This window comes from Aspergillus undulatus (assembly GCF_047715775.1).
Source record: "Aspergillus undulatus strain CBS 261.88 unplaced genomic scaffold BDV17scaffold_1, whole genome shotgun sequence".
In the NCBI taxonomy this organism is placed as follows: domain Eukaryota; kingdom Fungi; phylum Ascomycota; class Eurotiomycetes; order Eurotiales; family Aspergillaceae; genus Aspergillus; species Aspergillus undulatus.
Genome location: NW_027396605.1, coordinates 23,656 through 36,243, shown reverse-complemented (window position 1 = coordinate 36,243; position 12,588 = coordinate 23,656). Strand labels below are relative to the sequence as shown.

General features: G+C 52.5%; 4 protein-coding genes across 4 annotated transcripts; 2 read left to right on the top strand and 2 right to left on the bottom strand.

Annotated features, from left to right (window-relative positions):
- BDV17DRAFT_78 (uncharacterized protein) lies at positions 1–1,704 on the bottom strand. Its single transcript, XM_073765126.1, has 4 exons — positions 1,509–1,704; positions 1,322–1,447; positions 1,198–1,266; positions 1–1,145 (listed from the first exon to the last, which is right to left on the bottom strand). Exons 1-4 carry the CDS (start codon positions 1,621–1,623, stop codon positions 76–78), a joined length of 1,380 nt encoding a protein of 459 aa, XP_073620911.1. The 5' UTR covers positions 1,624–1,704; the 3' UTR covers positions 1–75.
- A 661-nt stretch (positions 1,705–2,365) lies between these two features.
- On the top strand, positions 2,366–5,121 carry BDV17DRAFT_83 (uncharacterized protein). The gene is made up of 3 exons (XM_073765201.1): positions 2,366–3,083; positions 3,138–4,249; positions 4,298–5,121. The coding sequence occupies exons 1-3, from the start codon at positions 2,713–2,715 to the stop codon at positions 5,050–5,052; spliced, it is 2,238 nt and encodes a 745-aa protein (XP_073620910.1). The 5' UTR covers positions 2,366–2,712; the 3' UTR covers positions 5,053–5,121.
- Positions 5,122–5,527: 406 nt separating this feature from the next.
- Positions 5,528–7,913, top strand: BDV17DRAFT_296880 (sugar porter family MFS transporter; the record flags this gene model as incomplete). Its single annotated transcript, XM_073763398.1, has 9 exons — positions 5,528–5,808; positions 5,870–6,014; positions 6,064–6,315; positions 6,360–6,787; positions 6,846–6,936; positions 6,991–7,296; positions 7,359–7,455; positions 7,526–7,652; positions 7,740–7,913. Exons 1-9 carry the CDS (start codon positions 5,719–5,721, stop codon positions 7,911–7,913), a joined length of 1,710 nt encoding a protein of 569 aa, XP_073620909.1. The 5' UTR covers positions 5,528–5,718.
- A 2,516-nt stretch (positions 7,914–10,429) lies between these two features.
- On the bottom strand, positions 10,430–12,550 carry BDV17DRAFT_296878 (flavin-containing monooxygenase; the record flags this gene model as incomplete). The annotated part of the gene is made up of 6 exons (XM_073763397.1): positions 12,126–12,550; positions 11,860–12,072; positions 11,651–11,808; positions 11,499–11,594; positions 10,952–11,440; positions 10,430–10,899 (listed from the first exon to the last, which is right to left on the bottom strand). Exons 1-6 carry the CDS (start codon positions 12,428–12,430, stop codon positions 10,430–10,432), a joined length of 1,731 nt encoding a protein of 576 aa, XP_073620908.1. The 5' UTR covers positions 12,431–12,550.
- Positions 12,551–12,588: the final 38 nt, after the last annotated feature.

Below are 12,588 nucleotides of genomic sequence, written 5' to 3'. Positions count from 1 at the left end.
ACCATTTTGCATATATTCGCCAGTCGTCAATATATATATTGATAGACACATACTTGTATATTTCACCTCAACAGGTCAGGAACCCAAAAAAGCCCTCTTCCTGTTCCGTTCTCTCTGCTTAGTATAAACATCCAACTTCACCCCAAACATAGCAAGTTCGATACGATCATCATTACCCTGCGGGCCTAATTCAATCCGCCACTGCCCGGTCTTCACAACCCAAGTGGCAGAGCCGGAGCCGGGCCCGGCGCCATTACTATCAGAGTGTGATCCCGGGCCCGAGCCAGACGGCCCGCTCTCTACCCATCTCCGTTTCGCCTGCGGCGCTTCAGACCCAGACCCAGTCCCGAAAGCTGATTGCAGGACGAGATGGTTACTCGACCCGGCCTGGTGCTCGCCATCAAGTGTCAAGTCTGTTTCCGCGCCAAAGGAAACGAAGATCGGGTGGCCGGTTCTGCCGCTGTCCGGTATAAGTTTCGAGGAGACACCATCTCTTTTGTCGAGGATGATCTGGATCAGACTGGCGACACGGGCCTTTGTGGAGTTAAGGAATGTCGGACGCAGCGTCTGCAGGTCGATGATTGTGCTCTCATCGCCGATTTCAAGGACCAGATCGCGCGGTGTGTCGTCTACGAAGGGACGCGCATATGTCACTGCAAACCCCACCCCCGCCCCGTTGCTGTCTTCACGAGGCTCGACGTGGATGCCTGAGCGGCGGATATCCTCAAGGCGCATGATGATTTCCGAGCACTTGCGGATCGGGTTGAAGCTTATATGATGCGGGAGCAGCTTCTGCTCGAGGCCGCGGAGGTGGAAGTAGCGACAGTCGCGGAGGAGTTCGGCGCGTTGCGCCTCGTCTTCGATGTGGACTGGGTAGCCGCGGAGGAAGTGGACGAGCTGTGCAAAGACGTCGCCGGAGCGGTTGGGGACTTTTGGGGGGACGATGGCTGGGGGGCGGAGGAGTTCGCGGCGGTCGAGACCAGGGAAGACTTCTTGGGGGGAGGCGAAGAAGGCGCCGAAGCCGAGTGAGAAGAAATTTGGGGAATCGCCGGGGCCGGAGAAGATGTCGCGGGTTATTTGGAAGTGGCGGTCGCCGATCTGGATTATGATTTGGGCTTCGAAGAGTTGAGACATCAATCGGGGCACTTGGCTGGGTTAGTTGTTGTCTTGGGCGTAATCGGGGGAGGAGTGGCATACGGCTGTAGAATTGCGAGTCGGCGAAGAGTTTAACGTATTCTGATCCATCTTTCGGAGTGCAGTGGTAGCCTGTAGAAGATAAGATTAGCCTTACTCACGGCTGATAAAAGTCAATTGTACATACCTTGCAAGTGTCGCGCAATTTCTTCGAAAGTGACCGGATCGCGATCAATGTATAGGGTACGGATGTTGTTGCCATCGGGATGCTGGCGCATTTGCTCCTCGAAGAATCGCGAGAAGTACGAGGGGGCTCGACGATAACCATCACCATAAGAATAGCCGCACATGATTTGGAGTCAGGTCCAACTAACCATCGGATGCAATGGAGGCGCCTGACAGGCGGAACAGCTTCGTGCCGATCTGGATCGAGAAGACTTTCTCGCGCGGCAGAGTACAGTCTGACGAGGGTGTTCTATCCGCTGCCATTTTGCCTGACTTCGACGCCTCGCGAAAGACCTGCCCGCTCTATCTGAACTCTTAGGCTCTCTTTTGTAGCAGGGTGGAAGCTTATCAGCGCAATCGCATAGCGGTGTTGGTGCGATTCAAAAGTAGTCGAGACTCGAGAGGCGGCCGGGAGAAGTAGCGCAATTAATGAGTGGATATTATAGCATTTGCGATAATGGGTATCGTGAGGTCTTCGTTGCGAAAAAAAGTTATGTAGAGGGCAAGCGTGAAGATAAGGTGAAGCTGGAGTTGACCATCCCCAGAGTCACGGGCCGTCGGAGGTCTCGGCGCCCACACTCCGGCCTTGTTGACGCTCAATTGTTGCATCCCTTCAATTCCCACGAGTATTTCGGCATAGCTAGATGTGACGGCCAGGGACAACCTGGTGTTCTATAAAATTCATTATCAATTGCTCAATTGGCTTTTCCCACCGTCAATAGTGCCTTGTTATAATGGGTTTGTTGATCAGCCTCCGGCAGCCACTCGGAGCGCCCCGCACAGATGACCGGGAGAATTCACTCAATCTGTACGACAGGATCGCGGTTTCACATGGCTGCGGTGCATCGGTTGTATTGTTGTGAGAGTAGAGAATCGAACTTCTTCCCCGCATTGCAGTCCACTAATAGCAGCTAGTTGGAACCGATTCTTGCCTGATGGCCTGATGGGCTGATATTTGCCTCGGCTGGTCGGCCATGTGGTCAACCGCCCTCATCCCAGTCCGCTCGTTGCGTTTCGAGTCTCGAGTCTCATGAGCAATAACCATTGGCTGGATGTGGGAGAAGCTCTGGTACAAGCCAGTGAACTATCGCAAGCCCTGCCGCTTCCGGACGGTTCGTTCCTGCCTCGAATCCACAGCTCAGCCCACCATATTCTGGCCCTCCGGGGAAGGCGCTCTCCGCCTTGTTGATGATCTACGCTCGACCCTGATATATCAATTTCCTCTCCCCGCCTCCTCATCTCATCCTCTCCAGCCTCATCGTCGTCAGGGGACATCACTCTATTCTTCTCCAGACGTTCGTTGGTTATCCTTACGCCAACCTACGGACCCGAGCTTCTGCCGTTGCTTTCACAATGGCTGAACAACTCGTCTCATTCACTCCTTTGGTCGCGCCCCTGCCCCCTGTCTCCAATGAGCAGGTATTCTCCGATCTGCAATGGAAGACACTTTTGTCGCTGGCCGATACCATCATTCCATCCGTGCGTAGCCCCAGAGCACGCAAGTCGCGATCGACCAAAGTTGTACCACAGCAGAAGCTAGACGCCGCGCTCGAATCTCTCAAGGCCAGCATCCCCGGCCCTGATGCGGAGACACTTGCATCGCAATACCTGGAAGAGAACCTTACCTCGATCCCGGAAGTTCGACAAGCACTGCAGCGCCTTTTCACGCAGTACGTGCACCAGGAAGGACGAAATGGGTTGAGCATGGTCCTCACTGCTCTGAAGTATGTGCTCTCCATGGTCGCTGTGACTTGCAAATGCTTACGCTGATCTTGTAGTACGAGGGCTGGCTCCCTGCTGTTGACGGGCTCTATGGTTCCCATTCAAGACCAACCTTTTTACGTCCGAGAGCAGATCTTCCAAGGCTGGGCAGACTCGCGCTTGCCCCCCGCGCGCGCTGTTTATCGAGCTCTTACTGCTATATTCAAGAAGATGTGGGTCACTTTCAGTCCTACGCTTTATCCCACAGTCGGCGTTCCGCTGGTCCCCATCTACGGGATCCCGCAAGATGGTTTCCGCTTCGAGTTTTTGCAATTCCCGCCTGGACAAAAGCCCGAGATGATTGAGACCGATGTACTGGTCATTGGGAGTGGTTGCGGTGGTAGCGTGACAGCTAAGAATCTCGCGGAGGCTGGCAAGAGGGTTATTGTGGTGGACAAGGGCTATTCGTTTACCAACCAACACTTCCCCATGAAACCGAACGAGGGCTTCAATAATCTGTTCGAGGCAGCCGGCTCGATCACAAACGATGAGGGCTCAATGGGTGTTCTTTCTGGCTCCTGTTGGGGAGGTGGCGGCACCATCAACTGGTCTGCATCCCTCCAGACACAGGGCTATGTACGTCGGGAATGGGCCAACAGAGGTCTCCCTTTCTTTACCTCGCTCGAGTTTCAAAACAGCCTTGATCGAGTTTGTGAACGCATGGGTGTCAGCACCGAGGAAATCAACCACAATAAGGCCAACCGCATGATTCTCGAGGGCTCTCGGAAGCTAGGCTATGCTGTCAAGGAAGTACCCCAGAATGCCGGCGGAAACACCCACTACTGTGGATACTGCACCTTGGGCTGCCACACTGGGGGAAAAAAGGGCCCTATCGAGACTTTCCTCGTTGACGCTGCCAACGCAGGTGCGACATTCATCGAAGGTTTCAATGTGGACAGGGTTCTCTTTTCCAAGAAGAAGGCCGGCAAGGTTGCCTCGGGTGTTCTCGGCACATGGGTTTCCCGTGACGCGCACTTTGGAGTTTCTGGAGTCGGCGCTGTCAAGCGCAAGGTGATCATTAGGGCGAAGAGGGTTGTGGTCTCCGGTGGCTCACTTCACAGCCCCCTCTTGCTGCTACGAAGCGGCATTAAGAACACGAATATCGGCCGGAACCTTTATCTACATCCTGGTAAGTCAGCCCCCTGGTCGTTGATGATATTTTCTGACTGAATTCTAGTTGCGATTGCACACGGTGTTTTCGACGATGAGATTCGTCCTTGGGAAGGCGCCTGTTTGACAACGGCTGTCAATGAGTTCGAAGACGTCGACGGCCAGGGCCACGGATTCAAGATCGAAGGTGTCTCTATGTTACCAGGAGCAATCCTGCCCATATTCACCTGGCGCGACGGCCTAGACTACAAGCTCCAGGCGGCTAAGCTGCCTCGCTCAGCCGGCCTCATCACGCTTGTCAGGGATCGAGACCCTGGGCGAGTGTATCCCGACCCCAACGACGGACGAGTGCGCATTGACTATAGTGTCTCCGCATTTGACCGCCATCACATGATCGAAGCCTTGATTGCTAGCGCCAAAATCTGTTTTATCCAAGGTGCCAGGGAGATTCACACATCGTACCGTGACATGCCGCCATTCATTCGACCAGCTGAAGCTGCGGATGATGCCCCAGAGGGAGTCAACAACCCAGCGCTCATGGCTTGGATTGAGGAACTTCGACGGAAGGCACCAAAGACGTCAGACAAGGTCATGTGGGCTAGTGCTCATCAGATGGGAAGTTGCCGTATGGGTACATCTCCACGCTACAGCGTTGTGGATCCGGAAGGTCAGGTCTGGGGAACCAAGGGTCTCTATGTGGTTGATGCATCGATCTTCCCAAGCGCGAGCGGCGTAAACCCCATGGTCACCAACATGGGCATTGCGGACTACATCAGTCGCAACATCGCCAATTCGATGACGCAACCCACTGCACATCTCTGAGGCCCTTTGTCTGGTTTATGTGCTGAATGACTGACGATTGAGCGCTCTGGATTGTTTATGATACCTACTGTGTTATACCTGTACTTATTCTTCTTTTGACTATCCTTATCTACAATCCTTAATGAAACTGATCTTTTACTACCCGCAATCTCCTCTGATAATACAGCCCTCTACCGGTGCAAAGCTGGACCACGAGCTGAAGAAGACAAGCGCAACACATGATGCAGAGGTGTCTCCAACGGCGTCCACTTCGCTTCCACCTCCACCTCCACTTCTCTCCAGAACCTCCGCATTGTTGCTATCACCCTTGGAGTTGGGTATCATTGAGGACATGGATAGATCCACCGGGACATCAGTGCCCATCGTCCGTTCTCCGCGGCTAGGCAACGATCTGCATTGGATCCCGTTCACGGTGACTTTTGTTGTGTCCCCGAGCCGCCGTGATCATCAGGCCCCATACCCCAGCCTTCCAATGCAGGTGGTCGGACGACTTCCGACCGATGGCCCCTTCCCCGCATTGTTATGGCCTGCTCTACTGCTGTCATTGGCTGGGCTACCTTTCTCGCGTCACTCATCCCGGTTGGAGAAGGTATATAGCGCCGACAGCATGCCCTGCCTTGCCAAGGAAATCAAGCTTCACACGGGCAAAAACCTGTCTCTGTCGCCATGAATTCTGTCGAATCTGTCGTACATAGCCCGCCAAAGGGTGGCTTCAGCTTGGTTCTGCAGAACCCCTATTTATGCGGCGTGGCCTCGGTACGTGCTTACCTCTACGTACTGACTCTGCCCAGAAACCCAACTGACCCCATATTCTCAGTTCTCGACACTCGGCGGGCTGCTATTCGGATATGATCAAGGCGTAATAAGTGGTGTCATCACCATGGAGTCCTTCGCGGTCCGTTTTCCTCATATCTTCACGGACAGTGGATTCAAGGGGTGGTTCGTGTCGACGCTGTTACTAGGTGAGTATATATGTTGGATGTAGTCAGGACTGCAGGTGACAAAAGATAGCTGCGTGGTTTGAGTCTTTGATCAACGGATCCATTGCCGACCGGTTCGGACGAAAAATGTCGATCAACCTGGCAGTCACCATCTTCGTAATAGGGTCTGCTATCCAATGCGGCGCAGTCAACATCGCAATGCTCTTCAGTGGTAGAGCGGTTGCTGGGTTAGCCGTCGGGATGCTCACCATGGTTGTACCATTGTACAATTCCGAGGTCTCCATTCCTGAAATCCGGGGAGGTCTTGTGGTTGTGCAACAGCGTTAGTCCCCATACATCCTGTCGATATCTAAGCTCACTCTCCAGTGTCCGTCACCATTGGCATCCTCGTCAGCTATTGGATCGACTACGGGACAAATTACATCGGCGGCTCGCGCTGCGCTCCGAACGTGCCTTACGCCGGCGGCACTTTTGACCCTTACACCGATGTCCCTGCAGGAGGCTGCACCGGGCAGTCTGAAGCGTCCTGGCGGCTCCCTCTCGCCATCCAGATTGCCCCGGCTCTAATCCTGGGTATTGGGATGTTGTTTTTCCCAAACTCGCCTCGCTGGTTGTTGATGAAGGAGCGCGATGACGAGGCGCTTTCTGCGCTTTCCAGGTTACGGAGGCAGGATCGTGATAGCCACGCTCTAAAGAATGAGTACCTAGAGATCCGGGCATCGATTATGCTGGAGAATAGTTTTGCAAGGCAGAGCTTCCCGGATCTCTCTGGTGTTAGTCTTCATGTAGCTCAGGTATGTTATGTCCTAGAAAAACGTAGCCCGATGATGTCCGAGACTGACATTCTCGCAGTATATATCTCTCCTAACAACCTGGGCCCATTTCAGACGATTGGCAATCGGCTGCTGCATCATGTTCTTCCAGCAGTTTATGGGCTGCAACGGTATGTTCCCACTGATGTCTTTTACCCACTGCTACATACTTACCCACCTGATAGCGATCATCTACTATGCCCCAACAATCTTCGCCCAACTCGGCCTGGACGGCAACACATCCTCGCTCCTGGCAACCGGCGTCTATGGTATTATCAATTGCCTGAGCACCCTACCAGCCCTTTTCTTCATCGACAAGGTTGGCCGTCGGGTCCTGCTAATGGCTGGTGCCACCGGCACCTGTATATCTCTAGTCATTGTGGGCGCGATTGTGGGAGCGTATGGTGCCAGCTTGGTGGATCACAAAGTTGCGGGGTGGGCTGGCATTGCGTTTATCTATATTTACGATGTGAACTTTTCATACTCGTTTGGTGAGTGATTTGGACTAAGACAGATGGGGTATGGAAAAAAGCTGACCACAGCCACTATATAGCGCCAATCGGCTGGGTCCTTCCAGCGGAAATCTTCAACCTCTCTATCCGGTCAAAGGCTATCTCCATCACAACTTCAGCTACTTGGATGTGCAACTTGTGAGTCCGCTTGCCCTCATACCATTCTGCCCATTGGTCTCTGACCAATTTTCCTTGTTACTCATACTAGTATAATTGGTCTTGTCACCCCTGACATGCTGGAGTCAATCTCCTGGGGCACGTATATCTTCTTCGCAGCATTCAGCCTCGTCGCTCTCGCGTTCACATTCTTCTTCATCCCTGAGACTCGTGGAAAGGTGCGTAATACTCCTCCTCTCTTCTTTTCCCACCCCCACCATTCGTTTGACGGACACCGATGACATGTTTACTATGTTATTATGCAGACCCTCGAAGACATGGACCTCATCTTCGGCGATGCCGCCGCGCACGAGGAGAAAACGCGCATCAAGCATATCGAGGCTGAGATATATGGGGCACAGACACAGACTGATCACATTCATGGGAGTGAGGATTTGAAGCTTGTGGAAGGGCATGCAGAAATTGTGGATGCTGTTTGAGTGATGTTGCTGAGCCCATGCTTCCAAGCTACCGCCTCGAGCGTTCAGTAGGACAGTAAATGATTAGGCCACATTTGGGCGAAACAGACGATGAAGAAGCCTCAGAGATCCCCAGCTTCATATCAGGTATCTGTAGAGTGTATTTAGTAGACGAGGCTAGAAGGCAACAGCAGCACGTGACTGAGAGGTGTCTCCAACGGCGTCCACTCTCTTTCACATTCCCTTCCACCTCCACCTCCACTTCTTCTGAGGATCCTCCGCATCGTCGCTATCACTCTTGAGCCTAGCCTCTAACGAGAGGATGGCTGAAGTCTCTGGGGATATGCATGCTTACCGCCCATTCTTCTGCAATGATTGCTCGAAGTCGTCCACGCGAAGCGTCAGGACTCAACCCCTCTGCGTGCTTCTCCAACTGATAAGAACTAGGAGAACCTCCAAAGGCATCGGTGTGCCCGTGAGTCCCAGGCTCTCCGTTTTCATGTAGCAAAGTATTCGCTCACCAGATCAAGGCCATGGTGGGACTTCTCGCAAGAGCTTTGAATGTGCCGGATGCCATGCGCGCTTTTCACGGAGGTAGGAACCCCTTAGTGTGTAGCCATACTGTCTGACAAGCTATAGTGACGTCAATAAACGACATGGCGACCGTTGCAGGTTGCTGATAGCTATAAAAGAAACTGGGTCTCAGGAGCATACCTCACCGGAAATGCCTAATATAGCCCCGTCGCTGTCAAAAAGGTATGTCCGTGGATCGACGAACGCTTCGCGGAACTGAGACCACTTCCACACCTGTGACCCGATCCCCTGGTAATTATCCCGGATGCGTTCAATGGCGATGAGTTTCCCGCGCTCGTCGAGGCATCTCGCATTCGTTGATTATCGGGAAGGTAGAAGAAGTACAACCCCCCGTAAGAACTGTCAGAAGGCCCAAGATCAGGAAGAGGATTCGCCAGGCTGCAAGGTGTGCATTCTGGATAGCCGACAGCCCATACCCAATGAAGGCCATGAGGATAAGTGCCACGCCGTTACAGGCAAGCCAGCATCCCATTCTTCGACCCTTCTCGCGCTGCCTGAACGACATTGAGGTTATGAGGACGAATGCGGGGGTTACGGTTGCTTCGAAGGCACCGAGGAAGAACCGACTTGCGAGCAGGCCTGCGTAGTTTGTTGCTGCGGCGTGGCAGGTCAGTGCAATGCCCCAGCAGAGGATGTTGACGGCTGTGTATTTCCCAATGGGGAGGCGGCGGAAGAGGTATGTTGTTGGGAATCTGTAATGTAAAGCTTTTAGCTTGAGGTTGCTTGCTGTTAATGATTCAGATCGCAAATTCTTACTCCCAAGCAAGATACCCAGCATAAAAGATACTAGAAACCCAGCTGTATTGGTTTCCTACTAGGTTCGTATCGGATTGAAGGCCCATCACGGAGGTATAGTTTAGGTTTGTCTTGTCTGCGAACTGGATCATGTAGACCCAGCACATGAGAGGGAGCATGTGGAGGTCAATGTTTCTGAGGACGCTCTTTTCTTCCTCAGGGGTGAATTCGACCACGACGCCGCCGGTCATACCTAGTGCTGGGTCGACATTTTTGTCGTCGAGGACCTCGCCTTTGGCGACGTCGGGGGTTGGCTGGGGCCTTTCCCACTTTAGTAGGCTTGTCCATATGGCGGGATACGGCCAAGGCGTAGCAGAATTTAGAATAGAAGAAGTTGAATTTGAACCAGAAAATAAGGCAAGGAAAATGTGTATGCGTACGGGGAGGTCTAAGAGAGCAGTAATGAAGAACTACCTTAAATATCCCGGCAGCCATACTTGGCAGGATGCACCCTTATCTCCAAGGGAAAACTATACTCGAATAGCCTCGGATATTAAAATATAAAATACGCTTACCAAGTGTAGCGAAAGGAATTGGAGCAGACAACAACAGTGGAAGTGCTTTCTTTTGATTGGGTATATTGCATTCGGCATCTTTGAGGCATAAGATTGAACGTCCTTCCAGCTGGTTGTTGACATGATTACCTCTTTCCTATATCCGCTAAAACGCGGGGAAAGCCTATCGATACCAGGCCCAGGAGACCGAAGAACTTAGAAGCCGTTCGTATCAGCGCTAGAGCTATGGAGTCGAGTCTTATCTTGGGCTTTGCTCCACCTCCACCGACTGTCCACCAGAGTAGTCCACCTCCACCGTCCACATCCCCGCTGATTAGGGCTTGCGCAGTCTTGGAAATCCTTGCTTGATCTCCCCGCAGTCCCTATTAACGCGCCGTCGAGTGGAAGGTCAATAAGGGTAGGACTAGTATGAGACGTTCGCCATGTATCATGATCTGGATCAAGCATCTCTCGCCATAGCGGATGTGGGACGGACGTCACGTTGGATTACCAGGAGTACCAGGAGGATCTATGCCGGTTCATACCTCACTCCGTTTAGATGGTCGTTCTTAAGCGCGAAGAGTCATTTTCGAGAATAGGACATGGAAGTATCGAAATTGACTCCCGTGCACCTCCTAATGAGACTAGGTAGTATTACTGCGCCATAAAAACCTCAAAATCCTCATCCGGCAACTCAGGCTGCAAATCCTCCCCATCCAATAGCCCAAGATACCAAGTCAAATCCCTTCCATCCTGCTCTCTCGCCGTAAACCCATTGCCCAGGTACCCAAACCTATTGCTAGACGTGTACGTAAGATTATAGTCCTCCCACCGCGGATTATTCATCGTCTCAAAGAAATGAATCCTCGACCCGGGCCACATCATGGTTTCGCCGTCGACTTTGCCGCCCTTGAACCACGAGCGGCAGGGCGAGTTCCACGCTGCCCGCGGGAGGAAGAGCCGCCGGTGAGAGGCGAAGTCTGCAACGGCTTCTTCTTTTACATCAAAGGATGTGATTCCTTCTTTGGACATTTTGCGGAGCATGAGCATGAAGTGTCGTGAGAGGGTCTCGGTTGTGGGAAGGAAGCTGCCGTGCCTGTAGGGCCCGAAGGGGCCGTTGAAGACTATATCCTTGTCAAAAGATATCTCTGAATGACCGAGGGAAGGATAACATACTTAGGTAGTTAGGAAAATGCGGCACCGTGATAGAAAGATACGTGCTCGGGGCCTCAGCCCACTCCTTACTGAGACTTCTCGAATCACGTCTGATAGTAGGATACGCGGGCTTCCAGCTCACATCAAACCCAGTAGCGCATACAATCACATCGAACTCATGCTCTACACCGTCAACGGTGCGGATTCCACTAGGCGTAATCTCCTGGATACGCTGGGAGACCACGTCAACATTGTCCTCGCACAGAGCCTCAAGGTAGCCTGCGCCCGGCGTGGGCCGACGGCAGCCGACGGCAAAATTAGTCGGAACAATGAGGTCTGCAATTTCGGGCTTCTTGGCCAGTCGAGTACGCATGTCGAGTTCAGCGGCTGCGCGTGCTTCGGCTTGTTCTTTGGAGCCGTTGAGGATAAAGCGGAAGCGGGAGTTGAGTTCTGATTCGATTTTCTTGCGTACGCGAGGTATCTCTTGGGATTGATGCGGTTCTTCGGTGTCTGAAAGCTGTTAGGGCTTTCTTTGTTGAGTCCAGAAGGAGTGGACATGCGGACTTACACTTGAAGTTTGTTCCTCCTTTACCGGCGAACCGCTGGCCGAAACTTGCAGTGACCCAGGACTGGCTGCGTATGAAGCATCTCAGGGACCCGACGACTATGCAAGGTTAGTGGAATGCCCTGACGTTTGGTAGACAGGACTCTAGAACGCACGCGGCTGAATATTAGGCACAATCTGAACAGCAGATGAGCCAGACCCAATAACTGCAATTCGTTTGCCCTCAAGCTGAACACTGTCATCCCAGTTGGCGCTGTGCAGCATCGGTCCTTTGAAGGTTTCTCGACCCGAAATGGCGGGCCATTTCCACTTGCTGAAAGGATATAAGTATGTATGAGAAAGGAAAAAGAAGTGGTGGACATACTTTAGGACACCACTTGCAATGATCAAAATATGCGCTTTATCCTCAAAAGCAACCCCGGATCCATCGGTCCCCTCGACCTTGATATGCCACTGCTGATCATTCTCATCCCATCGAGCATCAGTAACTCTAGAGCTGAGTTGCATATACTTCATAAGGCCATAATCCTGAGCAACCGACTTGAAATACTGCAGAATCTCAGAGGCGCTCGAGTAACTAGCATTCCCTTAGCAACGATTCCAACCGTCCCATTCTGGGTAACTACTTACAACGACGACCAGTGTGGTGACGGCGCCCACGAAAACTGGTAGTTAATTGACGGTATGCCACACCCGCAGTCAGGATATTTGTTCTCAAACCAAGTACCCCCGATAGAGGGGTTCTTGTCGTAGCAGACCAGCTCGAGATTTAGCGAACTGGTGTTGACTTCGTGGGCGAAGTCAATGGCGCTGGCGCCGCATCCGATGACAATAATGCGGATCTTTCGGCCAATGCGACTTGGTTCTTCGATGATTTGGTATGGAGTATATTGCCGCGCAGTGGCGTGTAGTTCGTTCACGCCTAGGGATCCCATGTTGCTAGAGAGATATTTTGGTTGTAGGATATTGTCTTGCAGGAAAACTATCTCGGTGGTCTTACCTCTTTTCTACTACCCGAATGGAGAAGGAAAAGCTAGCATTCGTCTTTTCCCAGCAATGGTATGAGGGCCGTGGGCAGTGTTGGAGATACTGG

Excerpts from the sequence above, each read along its gene's own strand:
- BDV17DRAFT_78 (XM_073765126.1), bottom strand. The coding sequence starts at position 1,623 with ATGGCAGCGGATAGAACACCCTCGTCAGACTGTACTCTGCCGCGCGAG. Across the intron at positions 1,448-1,508 it reads CGCCTCCATTGCATCCGATG|CCCCCTCGTACTTCTCGCGA; the intron begins GTTAGTTGGACC and ends GTTATCGTCGAG. Across the intron at positions 1,146-1,197 it reads CGACTCGCAATTCTACAGCC|TGCCCCGATTGATGTCTCAA; the intron begins GTATGCCACTCC and ends AACCCAGCCAAG.
- BDV17DRAFT_83 (XM_073765201.1), top strand. The coding sequence starts at position 2,713 with ATGGCTGAACAACTCGTCTCATTCACTCCTTTGGTCGCGCCCCTGCCC. Across the intron at positions 3,084-3,137 it reads ATGGTCCTCACTGCTCTGAA|TACGAGGGCTGGCTCCCTGC; the intron begins GTATGTGCTCTC and ends CTGATCTTGTAG. Across the intron at positions 4,250-4,297 it reads GAACCTTTATCTACATCCTG|TTGCGATTGCACACGGTGTT; the intron begins GTAAGTCAGCCC and ends ACTGAATTCTAG.